The sequence below is a fragment of the Grampus griseus genome, assembly GCF_964374135.1.
Source record: "Grampus griseus genome assembly, chromosome: 19".
NCBI lineage: Eukaryota > Metazoa > Chordata > Mammalia > Artiodactyla > Delphinidae > Grampus > Grampus griseus.
In genome coordinates this window covers 4,197,634-4,217,884 of record NC_139013.1, presented here as the reverse complement: position 1 = coordinate 4,217,884, position 20,251 = coordinate 4,197,634, and the positions used below count along the sequence as shown (strand labels likewise).

General features: G+C 53.3%; 1 protein-coding gene across 1 annotated transcript; it reads left to right on the top strand.

The window, feature by feature from the left end:
* Positions 1-3,020: 3,020 nt before the first annotated feature.
* On the top strand, positions 3,021-16,123 carry CACNG8 (calcium voltage-gated channel auxiliary subunit gamma 8; the record flags this gene model as incomplete). Its single annotated transcript, XM_082677283.1, has 4 exons — positions 3,021-3,291; positions 12,505-12,588; positions 13,739-13,879; positions 15,366-16,123. The coding sequence occupies exons 1-4, from the start codon at positions 3,114-3,116 to the stop codon at positions 16,121-16,123; spliced, it is 1,161 nt and encodes a 386-aa protein (XP_082533409.1). The 5' UTR covers positions 3,021-3,113.
* Between the last annotated feature and the right edge of the window lie 4,128 nt (positions 16,124-20,251).

The window sequence follows — 20,251 nt, the reverse complement described above, 5'->3', positions numbered from 1 at the left end:
CTCAGAGCTGCCCCTCAGCCTCCCCTCCCACCTCAACACCCATTCCCCGGACGCCTCTTCATCTCCACCCCCCAACCAGGTCGGACGCCTGGGTCCCTCGCTGCTGGGGGAGGGGGAGCAGTGAGAATTGGGAGCCACAAGGGTTTTCCTGGGGGGGTTGCCGACGGGGGCTCAACGTCCCCTCCCCCGTGCATCGGAGAGTTGACCTATCGTTAACAGAGGTGAGAGAGATCTTTTTATTAATCGGAGGTGGGTGGATGTAAAATGAAGGCTCTGTGACCCCCCTAATTCTGGAGGAAGGAGCTGGTCCCCTTCAGAGGGAGAGGGGATGATGACCCCTCTCACATCCCGGAGCTTTCGAATTGGGGGTGTCCCCTGCTCCCTCCTTTGCTGCCGCTGACAGATGGACTAAAGGAAGAACCTCTAAAACCAAGCAGAGTGCCCCCCAAATCGACAAAATGAAAAGATCTTCGAATCTTTATATGATGAAGAATTTCCATCCTTCGCCTCCCCTCTCCATCCCCTCCTTATCCCGGGTCCTAGGGGGCCCAGCAGGGGAATGGGCACATCCTGTGGTCACAGGCTCACCCTCCCACCCCCCTTGGAGGCAGAAATCTGCTAGGACAGTGGAGGTGGTGGTGCTGGTGGTGAGGGGGCACAGAAGCGGGGAGAAGAGGCCGAGAGATGGAGAGGAGAGGAAACTCAGCGTCTTTCTGGAGAGGAAAGACAGGAAGTGGCCAGAAGTGAGGCCAGGGAGGCCACAGGGATGTCAGTGTCCAGGGCACTGTTGAATGGGGCCAGGGCAGGGGCCGTGCGTGGGCAGGCAGGAGTGGAGGTGAGGAGAGAACACACGTGTGGGGCACTAGGCCCAGTTGCCATGGAGACACCCCCCCCATAGACAACCTTTCCAACACCCCTCCTTGGAGCAGACCCAGTGAGGGCCAGCTGATGGGGGCGGAAGAGGCCAAGGTCACCCTGGTACTGGGACCCAGAATCAGGTTTGTTTGTTTGTTTTTTTCCTCCTCTAAGGCTTCCAGGCTCTTAACTAGAATAGGGGGTTTGGGGGAAGAAGTCTAGGATAGATAGAGTGAGTGGTGGAAGCTGGTAAGGGATGCATGCCTGGAAGGAGGGTTGGGGTAAGGTGGAAAAGGCAGGGCAGGGGGCGTGGTGATGGGGTGCTGTGGGAGAGGAAAATGAATGGACCCTTTGTGGCTGCAGAGTGGGAAATTATTCCCAACTGAAAGAGAGTTGTGGTCTTGTGGATCAAATTTTTCTAAGAGGCACTGTCTATGGAGGGGATCTTTTGAAATTTGGAAGAAAACTGAGTGTATGGTGTATGTTCCTGCACAGGTGAAATAGAAGGGGGAGTTCTGGGGGTGTTCCCAAGAAGGGAAGTCTGAGGGAGACATGAAGGGGATTCTCCTGAGCACAAGCGATGCTGGGAGCTAGAGTAGGTGGAGGAGGGTGGCAAGAGTGAAGGGGATTCTTTGTGATGTAAGAGAAGTCAGGGTGTGTGGGGGGGAGGTTCTTATAAGTTCAAGAGACAGCGGGATGTCGAAGTGAGCTGGGGAGATCTGGAATTGGGGGGTTCATCCCCATAACAAGGGCTATGGAGAGGAGATTTGGAGGTCGTGGGAGATGGTGGAAGGACAGAGGAAGGGGGTGGGGGATGCTGGGTAGAGTGGGGGGATTTCCTTCCACAACAGTGAATATGCAGGTCAGAGCTTGGGAGATTTCTGAATGGAGAGGAATTTGGGGTCTAGAGAAAGGGATTCCTGTGAGTAGAAAATGCCCTGCAACTCACGGAAGAAATTTTTCTTAATGGAGGAGAAAGTGATGGCTATGAGGAGTTTGTCTAAGTTGTAGAGATACTGAGGACCAGATTTGGAAGACTCCTATAAGCAAACGAAAGAGTGGAGTATTTTCCTTGAGTCAAAGACATAGTAGGGGATGGGAGAGTGGTCCAAGGAAGACAAGTGGGGCGGTTAGAGGGAATGTGATGGAGATGGGGGGCATTCTTCTAATCCAGGGTGTCCAGCGGTGTTGGATTCTTTAAAAGAATCCCCCGGGGAAGTTTTAAAAACCTAGATGCTCAGGGCCACACCCCAGACCAATGAAATCGGAATTTCTCAAGTATCAGTATCCTCTGGTGGTTTCAAGGTACAACCAAGGTTGAGAACCCTGGTCCAGAGACGTAGGGTTCTGAGTGGGGTAGGGGTTCCCATGCAGAGGAGACTGTAGAGGTGGGGTGGTAGTGATGACAACTGTGTGGTTTTCTGAGTTGTGCAAACTGTGGGGATGAGTTTGGAAGATCTGAGTTTTGTTGTGTTTGTTGTTTTTGTTTTTTCAGCTGAGGAGAGATTGAGAGATTTATTTTTCCTAAGTAGGGGCCATAGTAGGTGAAGTGGTGGGCCTTGCAGGGGAAGGTAGGGAGTGGGTAGAGCTTTATGAGAACATTGTATAAGAAATGAGGAACAGGACAGGGGTTCCTGGGGAGGAAGAGGCACTGGGGGCTGGAGTGAGGGACGCTTTCCCTGTGGGGAGGACGGTGAGACCGGGGGGGCGGAGCTGGAGGGGCCTGGAGGCGTGTCCTACGGCACTCAGGACATAGGTGGGGTATGTCTCAGAGTGGGATTAGTGGGAAGAATTTCTTGGACGCAGGGAGATTGTTTTTCAGAGAAGTGGCAGTGGCAAGCAGAGTGGAAGGAGTTTCTTCAACCGAGGAAAGAGTGGGGTTTCTTTGGGGGGCTGGGGTGCAGGTAAATGGGTGTCCAGGGAGGTGAGCCCTCCTGTCTAATCCTTTATCTCGCTCCCTGCCCTCCACCAGCTGCCGACCATGGCTGCCTTCTGACCCCGTCCCCGGCCTCAGCCTCCTCCTCGCCGCCCCCTCCCCAGCCCCTGGCCCCGGGCCCCCCACTTCTGCCTGCGCTGTGACCCCCCCAGCCGCCGGCACGGCCCCGCCCCCGCTGCCCCGGTGGTGGCCCACGGCCCCCCGGCTGCCCGTGGTCAAACTGGAGTCGCTGAAGCGCTGGAACGAAGAGAGGGGCCTCTGGTGCGAGAAGGGGGTGCAGGTGTTGCTCACCACGGTGGGCGCCTTCGCAGCCTTCGGCCTCATGACCATTGCCATCAGCACGGACTACTGGCTCTACACGCGCGCCTTCATCTGCAACACCACCAACCTCACGGCTGGCGACGACGGGCCCCACCACCGCGGGGGCAGTGGCTCCTCGGAGAAGAAGGACCCCGGCGGACTCACCCACTCGGGCCTCTGGAGGATCTGCTGCCTGGAAGGTAGGGTGGAGGGGGCCCCGGCCTTGCGCCCCTCCATTTGCGGCCCGGCCCCTCGTCCCGTCCGCGGCCGGCTGGGCTTCCTCCCTGGGAAATCTCCCAGTTTCCTGTGGTCCCCACTGCGGCCTCCCGTCTCCTCCTGGGGCTCCTTGCCACGCCTGCCCACACACCTTCCCCCGTCCTTCTCACTCTTCTCTGCGTCCTGACCCTCTTCTGAATCCCGCCCCCCTCGCCTCGACCCTCCCCGACCCTCCCCATCCACGCCTCTCCGTCACTCGGCACGTCCTGCGCCCCCTCCGCTCGGGACCCGCCTAATCTTATCTTTCCTTCATTCGTGGGGAAAGCCCCCTCTCCTCCCTCCCTCTCACCCCTGTGGGTGCCTGGCCTCCCTGCGTGAGGGGCTCCCTCTGCCTCGATTCCAGCACTGGCACGCTCTGCTTTGCCTCCCCGCTTCCCGCTCACCCTTGAGCTGGGCCCCCCTCCTCCTTTTGCCCTTTGCATCTTCTCTCCCCCACGTCCTACCTCTGCCCTCTGAGCGCCCCTACCTCTTATGGACCCAGTCACAGCGTCTTCCCCATCTCCTCCGTCCCTTTGGCCTCACTTTGGCTGTTTCTCTCCTAAAACATCCTGCCCTAACTGCCCGTAACTCACGGCCCTCTCCTCTTTCCTCTCTGTGGCTTGTCCTCCTGCGGATCTTGTCTGCCCGCCTCTCCCTCCCCATCAGGCCTCCCAGCCTCCCCTGCGGGTCCTTGTCCTCCTTGGTCTTTAGAAGCTTCTGCCTCATCTTCCCTCCATTCATCCTCCCTTTGACGTCCTCCTTCCAGACCCTGTTTCTTGACGATGAGGCCACCGCCTCTTCTAATCTCCATCTTTGCTCTTTGCTTGGTCCTACTCTCCTTGCAGGCTCCCTCCCAGCTGGCTCCCTTGGCCTCCCATCTCCCCACGCCAGGCCTCTTCCTCTTAGCAACTCCTCTGTTTGTTTTGCTCTCAGCTTTGCTATTTCTTTCCACATAGCGTGGAAGTGATGGGCTGGGAAGCAGGACACCTGGGTTCCAGTCCTCCTGTGCATCTATCCCCCTGTGTGCATACTATCTTGTCACCTCCCCAAGCCTCAGGGCCCTGGTCTGCAACATGAAGGAGTGGGACCAGCCAATCCCCAATTTCCCCCTCCAGGGCCAAAAAGATCAAAATCCCTTCACTTCTCTTTTTATCCCTCTCTTTTCCCCATCTTTTCCTCCTCCGTTTTGCTGGGCACTCTTTTTTTTTTTTTTAATTTTTGGCTGCGTTGGGTCTTCACTGCTGCGCGTGGGGCTTTCTCTAGTTGCGGCGAGCGGGGGCTACTCTTGGTTGTGGTGCGCGGGCTTCTCATTGAGGTGGCTTCTCTTGTTGCGGAGCACGGGCTCTAGGCGCGCAGGCTTCAGTAGTTGTGGCACGAGGACTCAGTAATTGTGGCTCATGGGCTCTAGAGCGCAGGCTCAATAGTTGTGGCAAAGGGACTTAGTTGCTCAGCGGCATGTGGGAATCCTCCCGGACCAGGGCTCGAACCCACATCCCCTGCATTGGCAGGTGGACCCTTAACCGCTGCACCACCAGGGAAGTCCCTTGCTGGGTACTCTTGATGAGCAAGGAATGTTATTATCTCATTTAATCCTATGGGAGGGGGGCGGCAGGGCACCACCCTCCTGTTGAGGATGAGGAAACCGAGGCTCAGAGATGTTAAGCTACTTGCCCAAGGTAACCCAGCTGTGACTGGGGAAGAGCCAAGAGAACTCAGATCTGATGGATGGGATTTGCAGATATGCTTTGTCTGGTGTGTGGAGTGTTTAAAACTGAAACCAAAATCTGAATCGGTTGCCAACATTTAAAAATAGGGAGATTGCACATTGAAAATCCGATTTCCAGCTTCTTTTGAACTAGTGGAAGATCTGACAACACGGAGCCAGTATCCTGCAGTGGCCACGGTTGGCTGGATCCGAGTAGCAGCTGCTTCCTCAGATCAGGCATGAGGGTCTCCCTTTCTCCCGTCACCTCTGGTCCCTATTGCCTCACACCCATCCAATTTTCTCATTATGTTATAATTTGACACCCAGTTTCTCATTATACACTGATGGACAGTGTACAGCAAGTAGCAGTCATTCCATGTATTCATCCCCTCCTCAACAACCGCTATTTATTGAGTTTATACTGTGTGCCAGACGCTGTTCGTGATTCTGGAGCTATAGACGTGGAAGGAGAAAAAAACCAACAGCAAAGAAACCTGTTTTTTTTTTTTTTTTAACTTTTTATTTTATATTGGAGTATAGCCAATTAACAATGTTGTGATAGTTTCAGATGCACAGCAAAGCAACTCAGCCATACATATACATGTATCCATTCTCCCCCAGACTCCCCTCCATCCAGGCTGCCACACAACATTGAGCAGAGTTCTCTGTGCTCTACAGTAGGTCCTTGTTGGTTACCCTTTTTTTTTTGCGGTACGCGGGCCTCTCACTGTTGCGGCCTCTCCCGTTGCGGGGCACAGGCTCCGGACGCGCAGGCTCAGCGGCCATGGCTCACGGGCCCAGCCGCTCTGCGGCATGTGGGATCTTCCTGGACTGGGGCACGAAACTGCGTCCCCTGCATCGGCAGACGGACTCTCAACCACTGCGCCACCAGGGAAGCCCTTGGTTACCCATTTTAAATATAGCAGTGTGTACATGAAAGACTGCTGTTTTTATATGTCTTATATTCTAGCAGGAGAGACAGATAATAAGGGAGATAAGTAAATACAACACCTAGGGTGTTAGAGCTGAGTGCAAAGGAGGAAAAAGAGCAAGGGAGGGGATGGGAAGTGTTAGGGGCAAGGGTGTGAAACTGCAGAAATTGGAGATAAAGGGGACTGAGCAGGTGACATCCGAGGCGTAGGCTAAATGAGCCCAGAGATGGAGCCATGTGGCTTCTGGAGGGAAACGCTTCAGGCTGTAGAAACATTGCTCAGGCTCTGCAGTGGGAACGTGCCTTGTGTCTGACCATCATGGGAGGCCCGCGTGGCCCAGGCAGAGGTGGTGAGGAGGGACATGGTAGGAGGTGCAGTCAAGGCGATACCACGAGCTTCCAGGTCCTGGAATGTAATTTGCTTTCCACATCGGAGGGGAGGAGTGACAGGAGCTGGCTTAAATGTTAAGGGCATCGCTCTTGCTGCTGTGTTGGGTATTTAGGAGGAAAGGAAAAGGGAGAATGGGAGGTGGCTTATCGGGGTGGGAGCCGTAGAGTTTGGGTTTCAACTGTGAGTATGTTCTGCCGCTACAGCGGGCAGGAATTGCTGGTGGGGCAGTTGTAGGATATGAGAGAGAAGTGTCGGGGCGTCTCAAAAGCGGGGTTTCCCAACCTCAGCGCTGTTGACATTTGGGGGTGGATAATTCCGTGTTGCGGCTGTGGGCTGGGGTTGGGGGGTGCGTCCTGCGTGTTGTAGGATGTGTGGCAGCATCCCTGGGCTCTACCTTTTAAACACCAGCAGCATCCACCGGTGTGGACACCAAAATTGTCAACTGTCTCCAGACTAGGAATAAAATCGCCCCTCATTGAGAGTCACTGCTCTAAGGCTGTGGCCTGAGCACCGGAGAATGTGGTCGGGTAGGGGTGGGGGAGGTTCATCTGCTGGAACAGCTGGTATTTTATTGTATTTGTTTTATTTTCTCTTACCCAATTTATTATAAGGAGGGCTATCATGAGCTCAGTTTTGGACATGTTAAATTGAGGTGCCTTTACCCAAAAAAATTACAAAAATAAATTGAGGGTGCCTATTTGAGATACTGTGTAGGACAGGAGTCAGTATAGGAAAGGACTCACAAAGTGCCGTACAGTCAGTTTCTTAGGCTTTGTGGGGCGTGTGATCTCTGTTGCTGCTACTCCTTAAAATAGCCAGAGATGATGCGTGAGTGGATGAGTGTGGCTGGGTTCCAATTAAACTTCCTTTACAGGCACTGACATTTGAATTTTATATCATTTTCACGTACCACGAGATAGTCTTCTCTGACAGCTTTTCAATCATTAAAAAAAAAAAAATGTAAAACCCATTCTTTGCTGGATTTGGCAGGCTGGGTTCAGCCTGTGGGTCATAGTTTGCTGACCCCCTGATCTAGGATGTTAGCGATATGATATATGAGGTCAGAGTTCAGGGGAGAGTCTGGGCTGGTGGGCGGGTCATGGCATGTGGATGGATGAGCAGAGACAGAAACAAACCAAAAAATTAGTTGAAGGGCTGAAGCCTGAGCTAGTCCAGTATTCAAAGACAATCAGAAAGATGAGAAGAGCCAGCAAAGGGAGCTGAGAAAGGAGTGACCACAGAGGTTTGGGGAAAATGAGGTAACTGGGTCCTGGGAGCCAAAGGAATTGTGTTAAGCAGGGGGTAAATGAAGGTAGACTTTATTGTTATTATAGTCATCACTCATGCGTCATTGGATGCTCACAATAATTCTGTGCGCTATGTACTACTATCACCCCCATCTCCTAGAAATGAATGCTTAAGGCTCAGAGAAGGAAAGCACCTTTCCCAAGGTCACACAGCTAATATGCAGTAGACTCTGGATCTGAATCCAGGTCTCTTTGGTTTCCCAGGAGTCAAAGCAATATAACCACTAGCCTCCATCCTATCGGGGATCCAGGGGTGTAGAAACTGCCCCCCCCGGGCCATTGCCCCCTGAAGACACTCTGTCCCCAGGAATTCTTAGGTCCCATCCTCTTGTCCCTCCGTCTTTCTGAGAAGTGCAGTAGAAAGTCGTGATTGGGACATAGACTCGAGAACAAGACTTATTGGGTTACTTCCTGTCTGCTGTGCACAGGAAGGTGACATTGAGCCATATATTCTACTTCTCTGTGCTTTATTTCCGTCATCGGTGAAATGGGGATTATAATGGCCCCTAACCCACAGGGCTGTGGAGCGAATTCAATGAGTTATTACATGTAAAGCATTCAAAAGGCCAGCAGGCACAGGGTAAAGGCTAGACTATGTCGTTTATATTCTGTTCTTCTTCTTCTCAGTATTATGAATTCAGATGACCAACCCCTGAGTGTCCCCTCCTTGATAACCCAGAAGTCCCCGCCTCCCAACCAGCACTGCCCAATAGAAACATCACACAAGCTGTCTACATAACTTAAATGTTTCTAGCTGTGGCATTAAAACAAGTACAAAGGGGAAGGTTCAATGAATCTAATTTAATAAATACAATTTATACAATATAATACATTAATATAAACGTTAGTAATACATTTTATCTAACCAAGCGTAGCCAAACCATTATTTTAACATGTTAGCAACATAACGATTATTAATGGAATAGTATGCATTTTTCTTCATACCAAATCTGAAATCTGGTGCCCATTTTACACTCACACTCCGTCTCAGTTGCCACATTTCAGGTGCCCCAGAACCAACCCCAGGGCTGGGGGATCCGTATGGGTCTAGCTCCCTTCTCAGGAATTTCAGCCTCCAGAATCTAGACCCACAGCCCAATTTATTCGAGCGGACTATATAGAGCCCCTGTTCTCAGCACTTTGCGTGCCTTATCTCATTGAACCCTCCCAGTTGCTCCAGGGGGAAGGTATTATTATCACCCGAGTTTGTCAGAGCAGGAAGCTGAAGGCCAGAAAGGGGAAGTGAGTCAGCCACATGGCCACCCAGCGTACGAGGGGCAGAGCCGTGGTCCTCGCCACAGTACACACCCCTACGCACCGCCCCCCATCCCGCTTCCCCACTCCCCCCCACCGCTGCCTGCCCGGGTCTGTGTTAGGCGGGCCCTGGGGAGACTCAGAGACGCATCACCACCATGCCTGCGCCTAAGGAGCTCCCAGCCCAGCTGGTCGGATAACACGCAGAGGCGTGCCGCGTAACCCCCGTGCGGTCCGCGCTTGACTCTGTCATTCGTGGGTCACTGAGTGCTCGCAAACCGTATGTGGTCATTATCACCATCCGCATTCTCCAAACGAGGAAGCCGAGGTTCAGGGGTGTCCAAGTCCCCAGAGCCACCCAGCTGGGAAGTGGCAGCCCTGGCATGTGAGTCCAGAGAATGTGATTCCAAAGCCCGTGCTCGTGGCTAACATAACCACTACACTCTACTGCCACAAATATGCTCACCTCTGGGACCTCTCTGGCGGTCCAGTGGTTAGAACTCTGCGCTTCCACTGCACAGGGCTTGATCCCTGGTTGGGGAACTAAGACCCCCGCAAGCCGCATGGCTTGGCCAGGAAAAAAAGAAAAAGAAAAGAAAATGCTCACCTTAAAAAAAAAAAAAAAGCTCACCTTTGAGGCCCAGAGTCTCCTCCCCATGACTTACCATCTATAGAACTGAGCAATTTCTTCAACTCTATGCCTCAGTTTCCTCACCTGTAAAGCAGGGATACTATCACTGCCTGGTATTTCTAAGGGCTGGTCATGCATACTGTGTTAATACCTACCTGTCAAATGCTTGGAGCCGTGCCTAGTGTGTGGTTAGCCCTCAGGACGTACTAGTTATCATTACTGCCAGCATGACTAGTCTGTGGAGAGTCTGCACGCAGTGTACTCTCCGTGCTCAATCTCATTGAGTTATCATTCATGTTTTGAGAGAAGTACTATAATCCCACTCAAGAAAGGAGAGAACTTGACCCCCCCCCCCCACCACACCATACTGGATGTGCTGATGGGTAAACATCTGCACTCAAAAGGTGCATCTTCATTCATTCATTCAATGGCTTTTTTTTTTTTTTAAGTAAAATGCACAGAATGTGAAATGTACCATCTTAACCATTTTTAAAAGCACAGTTCAGTAATGTTAAGTAGATTCACATTGGGTACCCAAGCTCCAAAACTTTTCATCTTTCAAAACTGAAACTCTGTACCTATTCTTCCCTGCTCCCAGCCCCTGGCAACCATCATTCTACTTTCTGTCTCTGTGAATTTGATGACTCTAGATATCGCACATGAGTGGAATCATACAGTATTTGTATTTTTGTGACTGACTTAGTTCACTTGCATAATATCTTCAAGGTTCATCCAGGTTGTAGCATGTGTCAGAATTCCCTTCCTTTTAAAGGCTGAACAACATTCCATTCTACGTATATGCCACACTTTATCCGTTCATCCATTGATGGACACTTAGGTTACTTTTGGCTGTTGTGAATAATGCTGCCACGAAAATGGATGTACAAATATTTCTTAGAGACCTTGCTTTCAGTTCTTTTGAGTATATGCCCAGAAGGGACTTGCTGGATCATATAGTAATTTTAATTTTTTGAGGAACCTCCATACTATTTTCCATAGCGACTGCACCATTTTATATTCCCACCAACAGTGCACATGGGTTCCAATTTCCCCACATCCTCAGCAACACTTATTTTCTGTTTTATTTTGTTTGTTTGCTTGTTTATAGTAGCCATCCTAATGGGATGGTATCTCATATCTATGAGAGGGTATTTCACTGTTGTTTTGATTTGCATTTCCCTAACGATTAGTGATATGGAGGATCTTTTCATGTGCTTGTTGCCCATTCAATCATTCATACATAAAAATATTTATTAAGCACTTACTATGTGTTAGGCATTGCTCTAGATGTTGAAGAGTGGTGAACAGCCTATAAGCTTACATTCCAGTGGGGGCAAACTGCTGTGTGTTTGAATTCTGCTTCCACCACCCATCAGCTGTGAATTGATGAACTCTTGTTATGCCTCTGCTTCCTCATCTGGACAATGGGTATACGGCGTGGTATCAGCTGAACACTTAATTGTGTTCCAGGCAAAGTGCTAAATCTCTATACCTGGATTCAACCCTCACAACAACCCAGTGAGGTAGGTCCTAGTAGCCCCTTGTTATGGGAAAAGGGATCGAAGCAAATTGGCCCAAGCAAGGCCAACAAGGTCACAGAATAAGGACATGATGGATTCAGGCTTCATTATCAAGCAGTGCGACTCCAGTTCTCAATGTTTGGTCACCGCACAACACCAATAACATTATCTATTTCGTGGATCTCCTGTGAGCTGTGGATGAGTTAATCCACCTAGGAAGCACTTAACAAATGGTAGCTCTTAGTGGAATTATTCACTGCCTTATAGTCCTTCTTTCCAATCTTTTCCTTTACCCCCATTTCTTTCCGTGTCATCTTTTGCCTCGAATCTCCCCTTCTGTCATCCTTATATTCATTCATAATTTAATTCTTTCAACACTCATTTCTTGAGGCCTCCTTTGTGCCAGGCAATGCTAGGGACACACGGAGGAATCAGACCCCATGCCCTCCCCCTGCAGGAACTCCTAGCATGCTGAAGAAGATCATAAATCAAACCAATGCATGCTAAGAAGGTGGTAGTGCAGGGAGCTGCTACACCCCAGAATGGGTGGGAGGGGTGTGTGTGTGAGCGAAAGCTTCCTCAAGCTGGTGTCCCGTGCACTGCTCGCTTGCAAGGTAAGTTTTTCGCCAGTGAAGAAAGTAAGCAGAATGTTCTGCAGCATTGGGCAGTGGCCGGGAGGTTGGAAGGAGCCTGGAGAATTGAGGAAACAAAATGTATTTAAATTTATACTTATTTATACATCGGTCTGCAGCTGTGTAAGGAAGTGGGTTCTTAGGGGGAGGAAGGGGCTGAGACTGCAGGACCACTGGAGGCATACTGCACCCCTAGCGTGCCTCTGCTAGCTCCGACCTCTGCATCTCCTCCCAGAGGACCCCAGGTGCAGTGCGCAGAGAGCCGGGGAATCCCTCTCCCATATGGAGGATTGAAGAGACTACAACCCCGGTGATCCACTGGGGCTTCTCTCTCCTCACAATTGGACTCGAAGACGTTATAGGGCCTCATGGGAAATGTAGTCCTCCTGGCCCTCTGCCGCCTCTTCGTTTTCCCACGCATTTTCAACCGATTTTGAGTTGAAGAGTGACGACATGGCTGAAAGCAACGCCTTCTTTCTTACAGAGGTGGAAACAGAGGCCAGAGAGACTGTCCCCGTACAGGTTACAGGGCAAAAGTTCTTGTGGCCTTTTAGTGAGTGTTGGATGATTTCCTCCCTCCCTCCCTTCCTTTCTTTACCTTTTTTCTTTTTTTTAACTGGTAGGGAAACCGGGGCCGGGAGGTTGAAAGTTTGTCCCAGGTGCACAGACAGGATCAGGAGCCATTACTTCCTGTCTCCCAATCAGAAGGGGTTTGAGGAGGGTCCTTTCTTACCCGGGGTTTCCGCACTCTTAAGTGCCCACGACTATCACCTCCATTCCCCTCCAGGGTTGAAAAGAGGCGTCTGCGTGAAGATCAACCATTTCCCAGAGGACACGGACTACGACCATGACAGCGCGGAGTATCTGCTCCGTACGTGGGGGTCGGGGACAGAGTGGGGGGACTGCCGGGCTTGGGCAAGTGCGAGGGGAGAGGGGGCTGTGCTTCGGCACTTAGAACCACACGCAGAGATGAACTTGTCAGCCAATCCAAGCCCAGATACTGAGATCCTCTGGTCACCGATTGGCTCAGTGGTCTCTCCCGCCCCCTCCTCTCACCTTGGGGCGGGCTGAGAAGGGATCCCGGGAGCTGATTGGCCGTCGTGATGGCCTGGGTACTCGAGGCAACTCAGTGCAGTGACTCTCTGGGTTGGGATTGGCCGCTGCGCCCTGGGGCCGTGAGGCAACCTGAGGCGCGGACGGCGCGGACGGGCCATTCTAGGGAGCTGGCTGGGGAAGCCTGTGGTGAGATTGGTTAGCTACCCCAAGAACGCGGCAAATCCAGAGTTATGATTGGCTGCGGCCTCAACAGGGCTCAGAAATCGCAGAATCTGGTTGCCTAGGGTTTGGGAGACGGTGGAAAGGACTGCAGAGAGAAGGGGAGAGAGAGAGAAGGGAGAAAGTAAGAGAAGAGAAACCCAGAGCTACAGATGAAGCCAGGCAGGAAGGGGTGGGGGGAGGGACAGAGAGGAGGAAGGGAAGAAGAGAGCGGGAGAGGGAGGGGGGGCAGGGGAAGAGAGAAGAGAAACCCAGAGAGATAGGTGAAGCCTGGCAGAAGGGGGGATGGGGTGGGAGGGAGAGAGGTATTTAGAGATTTGATTCAGAAAGATCTGGAGGAAGGAAAAAATGCGCAGGAGAGGAAGGGAAAGAGCGTGCGAGAAGGAAAAAGAGAGAGGGAGAGGGTCCACAGAGAAATAGAGAAGTTCCGAGGGGAAAAAAAAGAGGGAGAGTGATTAGAGAAATAAAAGGGAATAAAAATATGCCAGGAGAGAGAAAAATAGAGGAAGAAAGAAAAAGACACAGAAAAAGAGAGAGGCAATCAGATCGATAAAGAGAAATTTTAAAGAGAAGAGAAAGTGAGACAATAACAGAAAATAACCAGGCAGAGAAGGAGAATTGGAGAGCCAGCGAGAGAGAAGCGGAGACGGAGGCAGCAGGAGGCGCGGGGCGCCAGGGGGCCAGGCGGCCGTGTCTGACGCCCTGGTTCCCACCCCCCATCTCTCCCCATACTCTCCTTTCTCCAGGAGTCGTCCGGGCCTCCAGCATTTTCCCCATCCTCAGCGCCATCCTGCTGCTGCTCGGGGGCGTGTGCGTGGCGGCCTCCCGGGTCTACAAGTCCAAGAGGAACATCATTCTGGGAGCAGGGATCCTGTTCGTGGCAGCAGGTGAGAGGCAGAGGGAGGGGGCGGCCCACCTGCGAGCGCGCACGTGTGTGTGTGAGCGCGCGCGCGCCTGCAAAGCTACCCTGCCCGGGCGCTCCCTGGGGCCCGGAGCCTTCTTAGGCTCTTCCCAAGCTCCATCGCCACCCGCTGGGCGAGGTAGGTGTCGCCTTCCGGTAGTCTTCTGGGCGAGTGAACCCAGCACAGACAGGTGTCTGTCTACCGCGTAATCCGGGATGCCAGGAGTTTAGATTCCAAAGCTTGCGGTCCAGGAGACGGAAGGGGAGGAGCTTGGGTGAGGGGGTGGGCCCTTGAGGCTGAATTGCGGTCTTGAAGACAGAGAAGACAGACTTGAGAGGGAGAAAGTGATTTGGATTCAGATGGGGAGGAGCCTGCTCTAGGGGGCGGGGCCTCGTGGGCTCCGGTGTACCCAAAAAGGGTCTGGTCCTGCGAAAGCATCCAGACCAACTCGGTAGTGAGGGAGGGCATTAAGGGGTAAGACCCCCTTTCTCCTCGAAGTGAGTAGTATTGGGAAATTCGAGGAGTTAGCCTTTCTGAAGGGATGGAATCCAGAGGAGAAGGGGGAGGATTTAACATAAACAGCAGGGGATGCTTTGGAGTTGGATCAAGATCTGCAGGGGGTGGGGCTTGGAGGATTTGAAAGACCGGGCTAACTACACCTGGGACGGGGGAGGAGCCTGACCGCGATCCTCAGGGGGCAGGGTTTAGCAAGCTGGAGGCGGGGCTTAGAGTAGACGGGAGACCTGCTTTAGTAAGAGTAGTATGGGGGAGACCTAGAATAGAGGATAATCATGAAAGAGTTCAGATCAGCCAGAGTCAGGGCCTAGAGAGTCAGAGCGGGATTACCTCATTAACTAAACGAGCGGAGGGTGAGGCCTAGGGAACACCAAGATTTATAAAGTTAAGAGTGGAGTTAGACCAATCAGGGTAGGGCCAGGAAACCCCAGCCAGGGTCATCTTATCAAGGGCAGAGTTTAGGCCAGCGAGGAAAGGGCCTGGGCCATCTGGGGAGGAGTTTAGACCATCTGGGGCAGGGCTTGGGCCATCCCGGAGGGATCTGGACCATTAAGGGCGATCCTAAACCTTCTGGGGTGGGCCCTGGACCAACTGGGGTGGAGTTTAGACCGACCAGGGTGGGCTTTCGACCAACAGAGTAGGACCTGAATTAGCTGGGGATGGTGGACCATCCGAAGCAGGATTTGGGGCCCTTCGGGGCGGGGCCTGGGCCACCTGGGAAGAAATTTAGACCATCTGGGAAGGGGCTTGGACCATCTGACGGTGGAGCTTAGGCCAACATGGGGCGGGGCCTGGGCTGGCCAGTGGGCGGGGCGGTCTGGACCATCTGGGGCGGGGCCTAGACCATCATGGGTGGAGCTCAGAGCGGGGCTGGGCCTGGGCCGGCGGGGACAGGCCGGGGCGGGGGCGGGGCCAGGGGTGGCCTCGAGGCTCCCGTCTGACCGTCCCCGCCCAGGCCTGAGCAACATCATCGGCGTGATCGTGTACATCTCGGCCAACGCGGGCGAGCCGGGCCCGAAGCGGGACGAGGAGAAGAAGAACCATTACTCGTACGGCTGGTCCTTCTACTTCGGCGGGCTGTCGTTCATCCTGGCCGAGGTGATCGGCGTGCTGGCCGTCAACATCTACATCGAGCGCAGCCGCGAGGCGCACTGCCAGTCTCGCTCGGACCTGCTCAAGGCCGGCGGGGGCGCGGGCGGCAGTGGCGGGAGCGGCCCCTCGGCCATCCTCCGTCTGCCCAGTTACCGCTTCCGCTACCGCCGCCGCTCCCGCTCTAGCTCCCGCTCCAGCGAGCCGTCGCCGTCGCGGGACGCGTCTCCCGGCGGCGCCGGGGGCCCGGGCTTCGCCTCCACGGACATCTCCATGTACACGCTCAGCCGCGACCCGTCCAAGGGCAGCGTGGCCGCGGGGCTGGCTAGCGCCGGTGCCGGCGGCGGGGCGTACGGCGGCGCGGCGGGGGGCGCGGGGGGCGGCGGCGGCGGCGGCGGCGGGGCGGGCTCAGAGCGGGACCGCGGGGGGGCGTCCGGCTTCCTCACGCTGCACAACGCCTTCCCCAAGGAGGCGGGCGGCGGCGTCACGGTCACGGTCACCGGGCCGCCCGCCGCGCCTGCGCCCGCCGCGCCCGCGCCCGCCGCGCCAGCCCCCGGGACCCTGGCCAAGGAGGCCGCCGCCTCCAACGGCAACACGCTCAACAGGAAAACCACACCCGTGTAGGGGCGCGACGGGGGGCGCCGAGGGGGGCGTGTCCGGGGCGCGTGCGCGGGCGCGCGTGCAACGAGGCTGCCGGGGGTCGGGGGTGCCCCCCTCCTTCCCCGTGAGCGCGCTGGAGACTGCTTGGTGCTCCCTCGCGCCCCCTCCCCACCTCTCGGGCGTGGGGGAGCGCCCGCCACCCTCCGAATCAGGGACCCTGAGGGAGGGGGAAGGGAAGGGAGGGGGCCGTTGGGAGGGAGCGTCGTGTTTTATTTTTTTTTTGTGGGGGGGAGGGGGAGGGCTGTGGTGTTTTCTGCAGTTTTGAGATGTTTTCTTTTTAATGTTTTGCTGTGTGCATGTGGGGGCGGGGCACGGAGGAGGGACTCCCAGCCCAGCCCAACTCCTGGAGAGGGACCCATAACACACGACTATATAGTTATACCTGCAGACTATATATATGCTCTATGTAAAGAGACAGAAAGATAAAAGAGGGATGCAGAAAGGCAAAGTGACAAGGGACAGACGTGGGCATTCGTTCACTTCTTCACTCATCCTTCCACAAGGGCTTTAAAAGCACCTGCTATGTACCAGCATGGCGCTGGGGAGGGAACGTAAACAGTCCCAGAGACAGACTTGATCATTCATTACCAGCAATTTATTTGTGTACTTAAGTGCCAGGCATTGTGCCAAATGCTGAGCCTACAGAAGGAGGGAAGTCAGATAGGGTCCCCAACATCCTCATAGAGTTTACATCTTGTGCATGAGACAGACATTAATCCAAGAAATGTATACACCACAGTAAGTTACAGTTAGGGCAAAGGAGAAATCCAAAATGCTCCTTCAGGGAGGCTTAGCCCAGTTTAAAAGGAAGGCATATTTTAGCTAACACAAAAGGATGACAAGAAGCCAGCCAGGTGAAGCCAGGGAAGTGTCTTAGCCAGAGAACAGCATATGCAAAGGCCCTGGGGCAGGAAGAGCTTCCAGAGAAGGCTAACATGTACTAGTGAGCCACATGCAGACGGAACAAGATGAGGCTGGAGATGAAGGCAGGGCCAGACTGCCCAGGGACTTGTAGGTCAGGTCAAGAGTTTAGATTTAATTTGAGGGCAGTGGGGAGACATGGAATGGCTTTAAACAGGATCATAACATGAATGCTACAGAAAGGGAGGAAGGAACTCAGAGATGAGAGTGAGAGGCAGAGACATGCTGAAATACAGCATCAGACACAGGCACTGGCCCTTCAAACTCTCACTCGTGGGAGGGAGCAGATAATCACACAAATACTGAAGCACAGGCATGGTGTCTGGTGTGCAGGAGAAACACTAGGACTTAGAGATTCATGTTTCACTCATCCATTAATTCAGCCATTCACTCCTTAACGTTTTTGAGCATCTGCTAATGTACCAGGCAGTGTATTAGTATCAGGATCCCCACTGGTGCTCTCAAGGAGGAGTCAAAAACCGAACTCCAGGCAGGGCGATCGGTGCTGTAACAGGGACCAGGCTGGGCAGCTTGACCAGAGAAGAAGAGACAGAGTGACCAACTGACAAGAGTGGGTAGTACTTGGGGAAACTTCCTGGAGAACATTAGACCCAGGCTGGGTTTCAAAAGGATGAGTGATGAAGGGGGTGAGGAGAGCTTTCATGGGAAAAAAACAACTCGAGTCAGCTTGGGGGGGGATATAAGAGCATGATGTATTGGGGACAGGGCTCATACTTTGGGGATGCAGAAGGTCAGGGTAGCGGTGGGAGATAAGACCAGAGAAGCAGCTAGAAGCCAGAGTCTAAGGATGCTAGGGTTCCCGGCTGAGGAGTTTGGACTTTATTCTAAGGGTAGCAGGAGACACGGGAGAGCTTGGAGCAGGTGAAGGGCAGGATTAGACGTGGGTGTCAGAAGGAGGCACCTGGGATGTGGGAAAGGGCTAGACAGGAGGCCAGTGCTGTGGGATAGATGAGAGAGGGTGGCAGGTGAGCTGGGAAAGGTTTCTGGGGGTAGAGGGATGGGGGGAATGGATTTGAAGGTCACTGAGGACACAGAAGGGACAGTGCTCAGTGGGTTTCCCTTCATTTGCTCAGCAAAGATTTCCCAAGGTCCCCCATCTGCCAGGTCTTGTGATGGACTAGAAGACTGGAGGGCAGGGGACCAGGGAGGGATTCCATGGGGGCAATGTTGGAAAGAGATGCTGGGAAACAGAGGGAAAGGAATACAACTAGCGGGACAGAGGGGAACTTAGTGTAGGGATGATAAACGGAGGGAAGGACAGGGAGAGACAAATTTGGTGGAAGACGGGGGCAGAGCTGGCTAGGGGGTAGTGGATTCTAGAGTCCAAAGGCCAAACAAAGCAAGAAAGAGGTGGAGGATGGGCAGAAGGGAGAGCGGTGGGAAGGAGGGAAGGTGGGGGAGGAAGGATGAGGGCAACAGAGACCAAAACTAGGTGAGTCACAGGGACAAAGGAAAAGGACAAAGACACAGAAAGGTGATCCAGAAAGGAAAGGAAAACGGACAGGAGAGAGATTGCCACCAAGATACACAAGTCAAAACAGAGAAGTCGGGCTTCCCTGGTGGCGCAGTGGTTGAGAGTCCGCCTGCCGATGCAGGGGACACGGGTTCGTGCCCCGGTCCGGGAAGATCCCACATGCCGCGGAGCGGCTGGGCCCGTGAGCCATGGCCGCTGAGCCTGCGCGTCCCGAGCCAATGGGAGATGCCACAACAGTGAGAGGCCCGCGTACTGCAAAAAACAAAAAAAACAGAGAAGTCTCAGAGATGCAAATATATATATATATACACAGCAATGGAGGGGTAAAGCTGCAGAGAAAAACGCAGAGATGTGCCCAGAAAGAAATGTGGAGACACAGAAGCACGCGCAGCGTATAGGAGCCATCTATTTCTTTTGTTTGTTTGTTTTCAGTATTCAATAAAGTCATTGAGTCCCAACCTGTTCTAGACCAGTCTAGGTGCAAGGAATGTGGTATGGAACAGATAGCCAAGGCTTTGCTCTCCTGGAACTCACAGGAGAGACACAATAAACAATATATATAAGAATTTCAGTTGCAGAGAAGTGTTTTTCAAATGAAGCAGGAAAGAGAGTTCCCTGGTAGCCTGGTGGTTAGGATTCCGGGCTTTCCCTGCCATGGCCAGGTTCAGTCCCTGGTGGGGGGAACTGAGATCCCGCAAGCCACACAGCACAGGTGGGGATGGGGTGGGGGGAAAGCAAAGCAGGGTGTGGCGACTTTAGGGGAGGAGCCTGAGGAAGAACCCACTGCAGCAGTAACAGCAGTGGGTTGTGAGAAGTAAAGGCACGCGACAAGCGTTCTGGCCAAGCAGAGACAGCACAAAAGCCCTGAGGAGTCGCCAATTTTTGAGGAGGCCCCATGGCGAGCAGATGAACAAGGATGAGAAAATTGGGGTGAGGTCAGAAGCGTGCGCCGGGGGCCTGTCATGTGGGGGCTTGTAGCCCTGGGAAGAAATTGGAATTTTATTCTAGACCCCGTGGGATGGGCATAGGAATGACATGCTCCTGTTTTCATTTATAAAAACAAAACAAAATAACAGAACCGTGTCGCTGTGCTGAGAATAGATTTAGGAGTGAAGGTGGAAATAAGGAATTAAGAGGCTGTCGTCCTTGGCTAGTTGAGGCTGATGGTGGCCTGGACCAATGTGGAACTGGTGAAGGTGGAGAAAAATGGAAGAACAGGAAATGGGATTTTGGAGGCAAAGCCCATGGTGGTGGCGAACTGGATGTAACAGAGGACGGAAAGAAAAACCAAGGAGAGAGAAGAGAAAAACTCTTTTAACTGTGTGAAGTTGGGTGGTGCTGCTCTGTGTTGCCTGGAAAGGGGTCACTGGGGGAAGGGATCAGGTGGGAGGGGCCAAGCATCCTCCTCGGGCCATGACAAGTTAAGAGAGGCCTGTGAGAAATCCAAGCTGGGGTATCAGGTAGCCAGTTGGATATGTGAGACTGGAGCTTGGGGGAGAGGTCATGCTTGGAAATATAAGTTTTGGAAATGTCCGCATATAGGAGACAGCGTGTTTAAAGCCTCAGGACTGGATGAGGTGACCTAGGAGATGAGTGTGGATGACAGAGAAAGAACCCGGCCAGAGACTCGGGGCCATCTGCATGGTGGGGGGCGGGGAAGAAGATGTAGTTAAGGG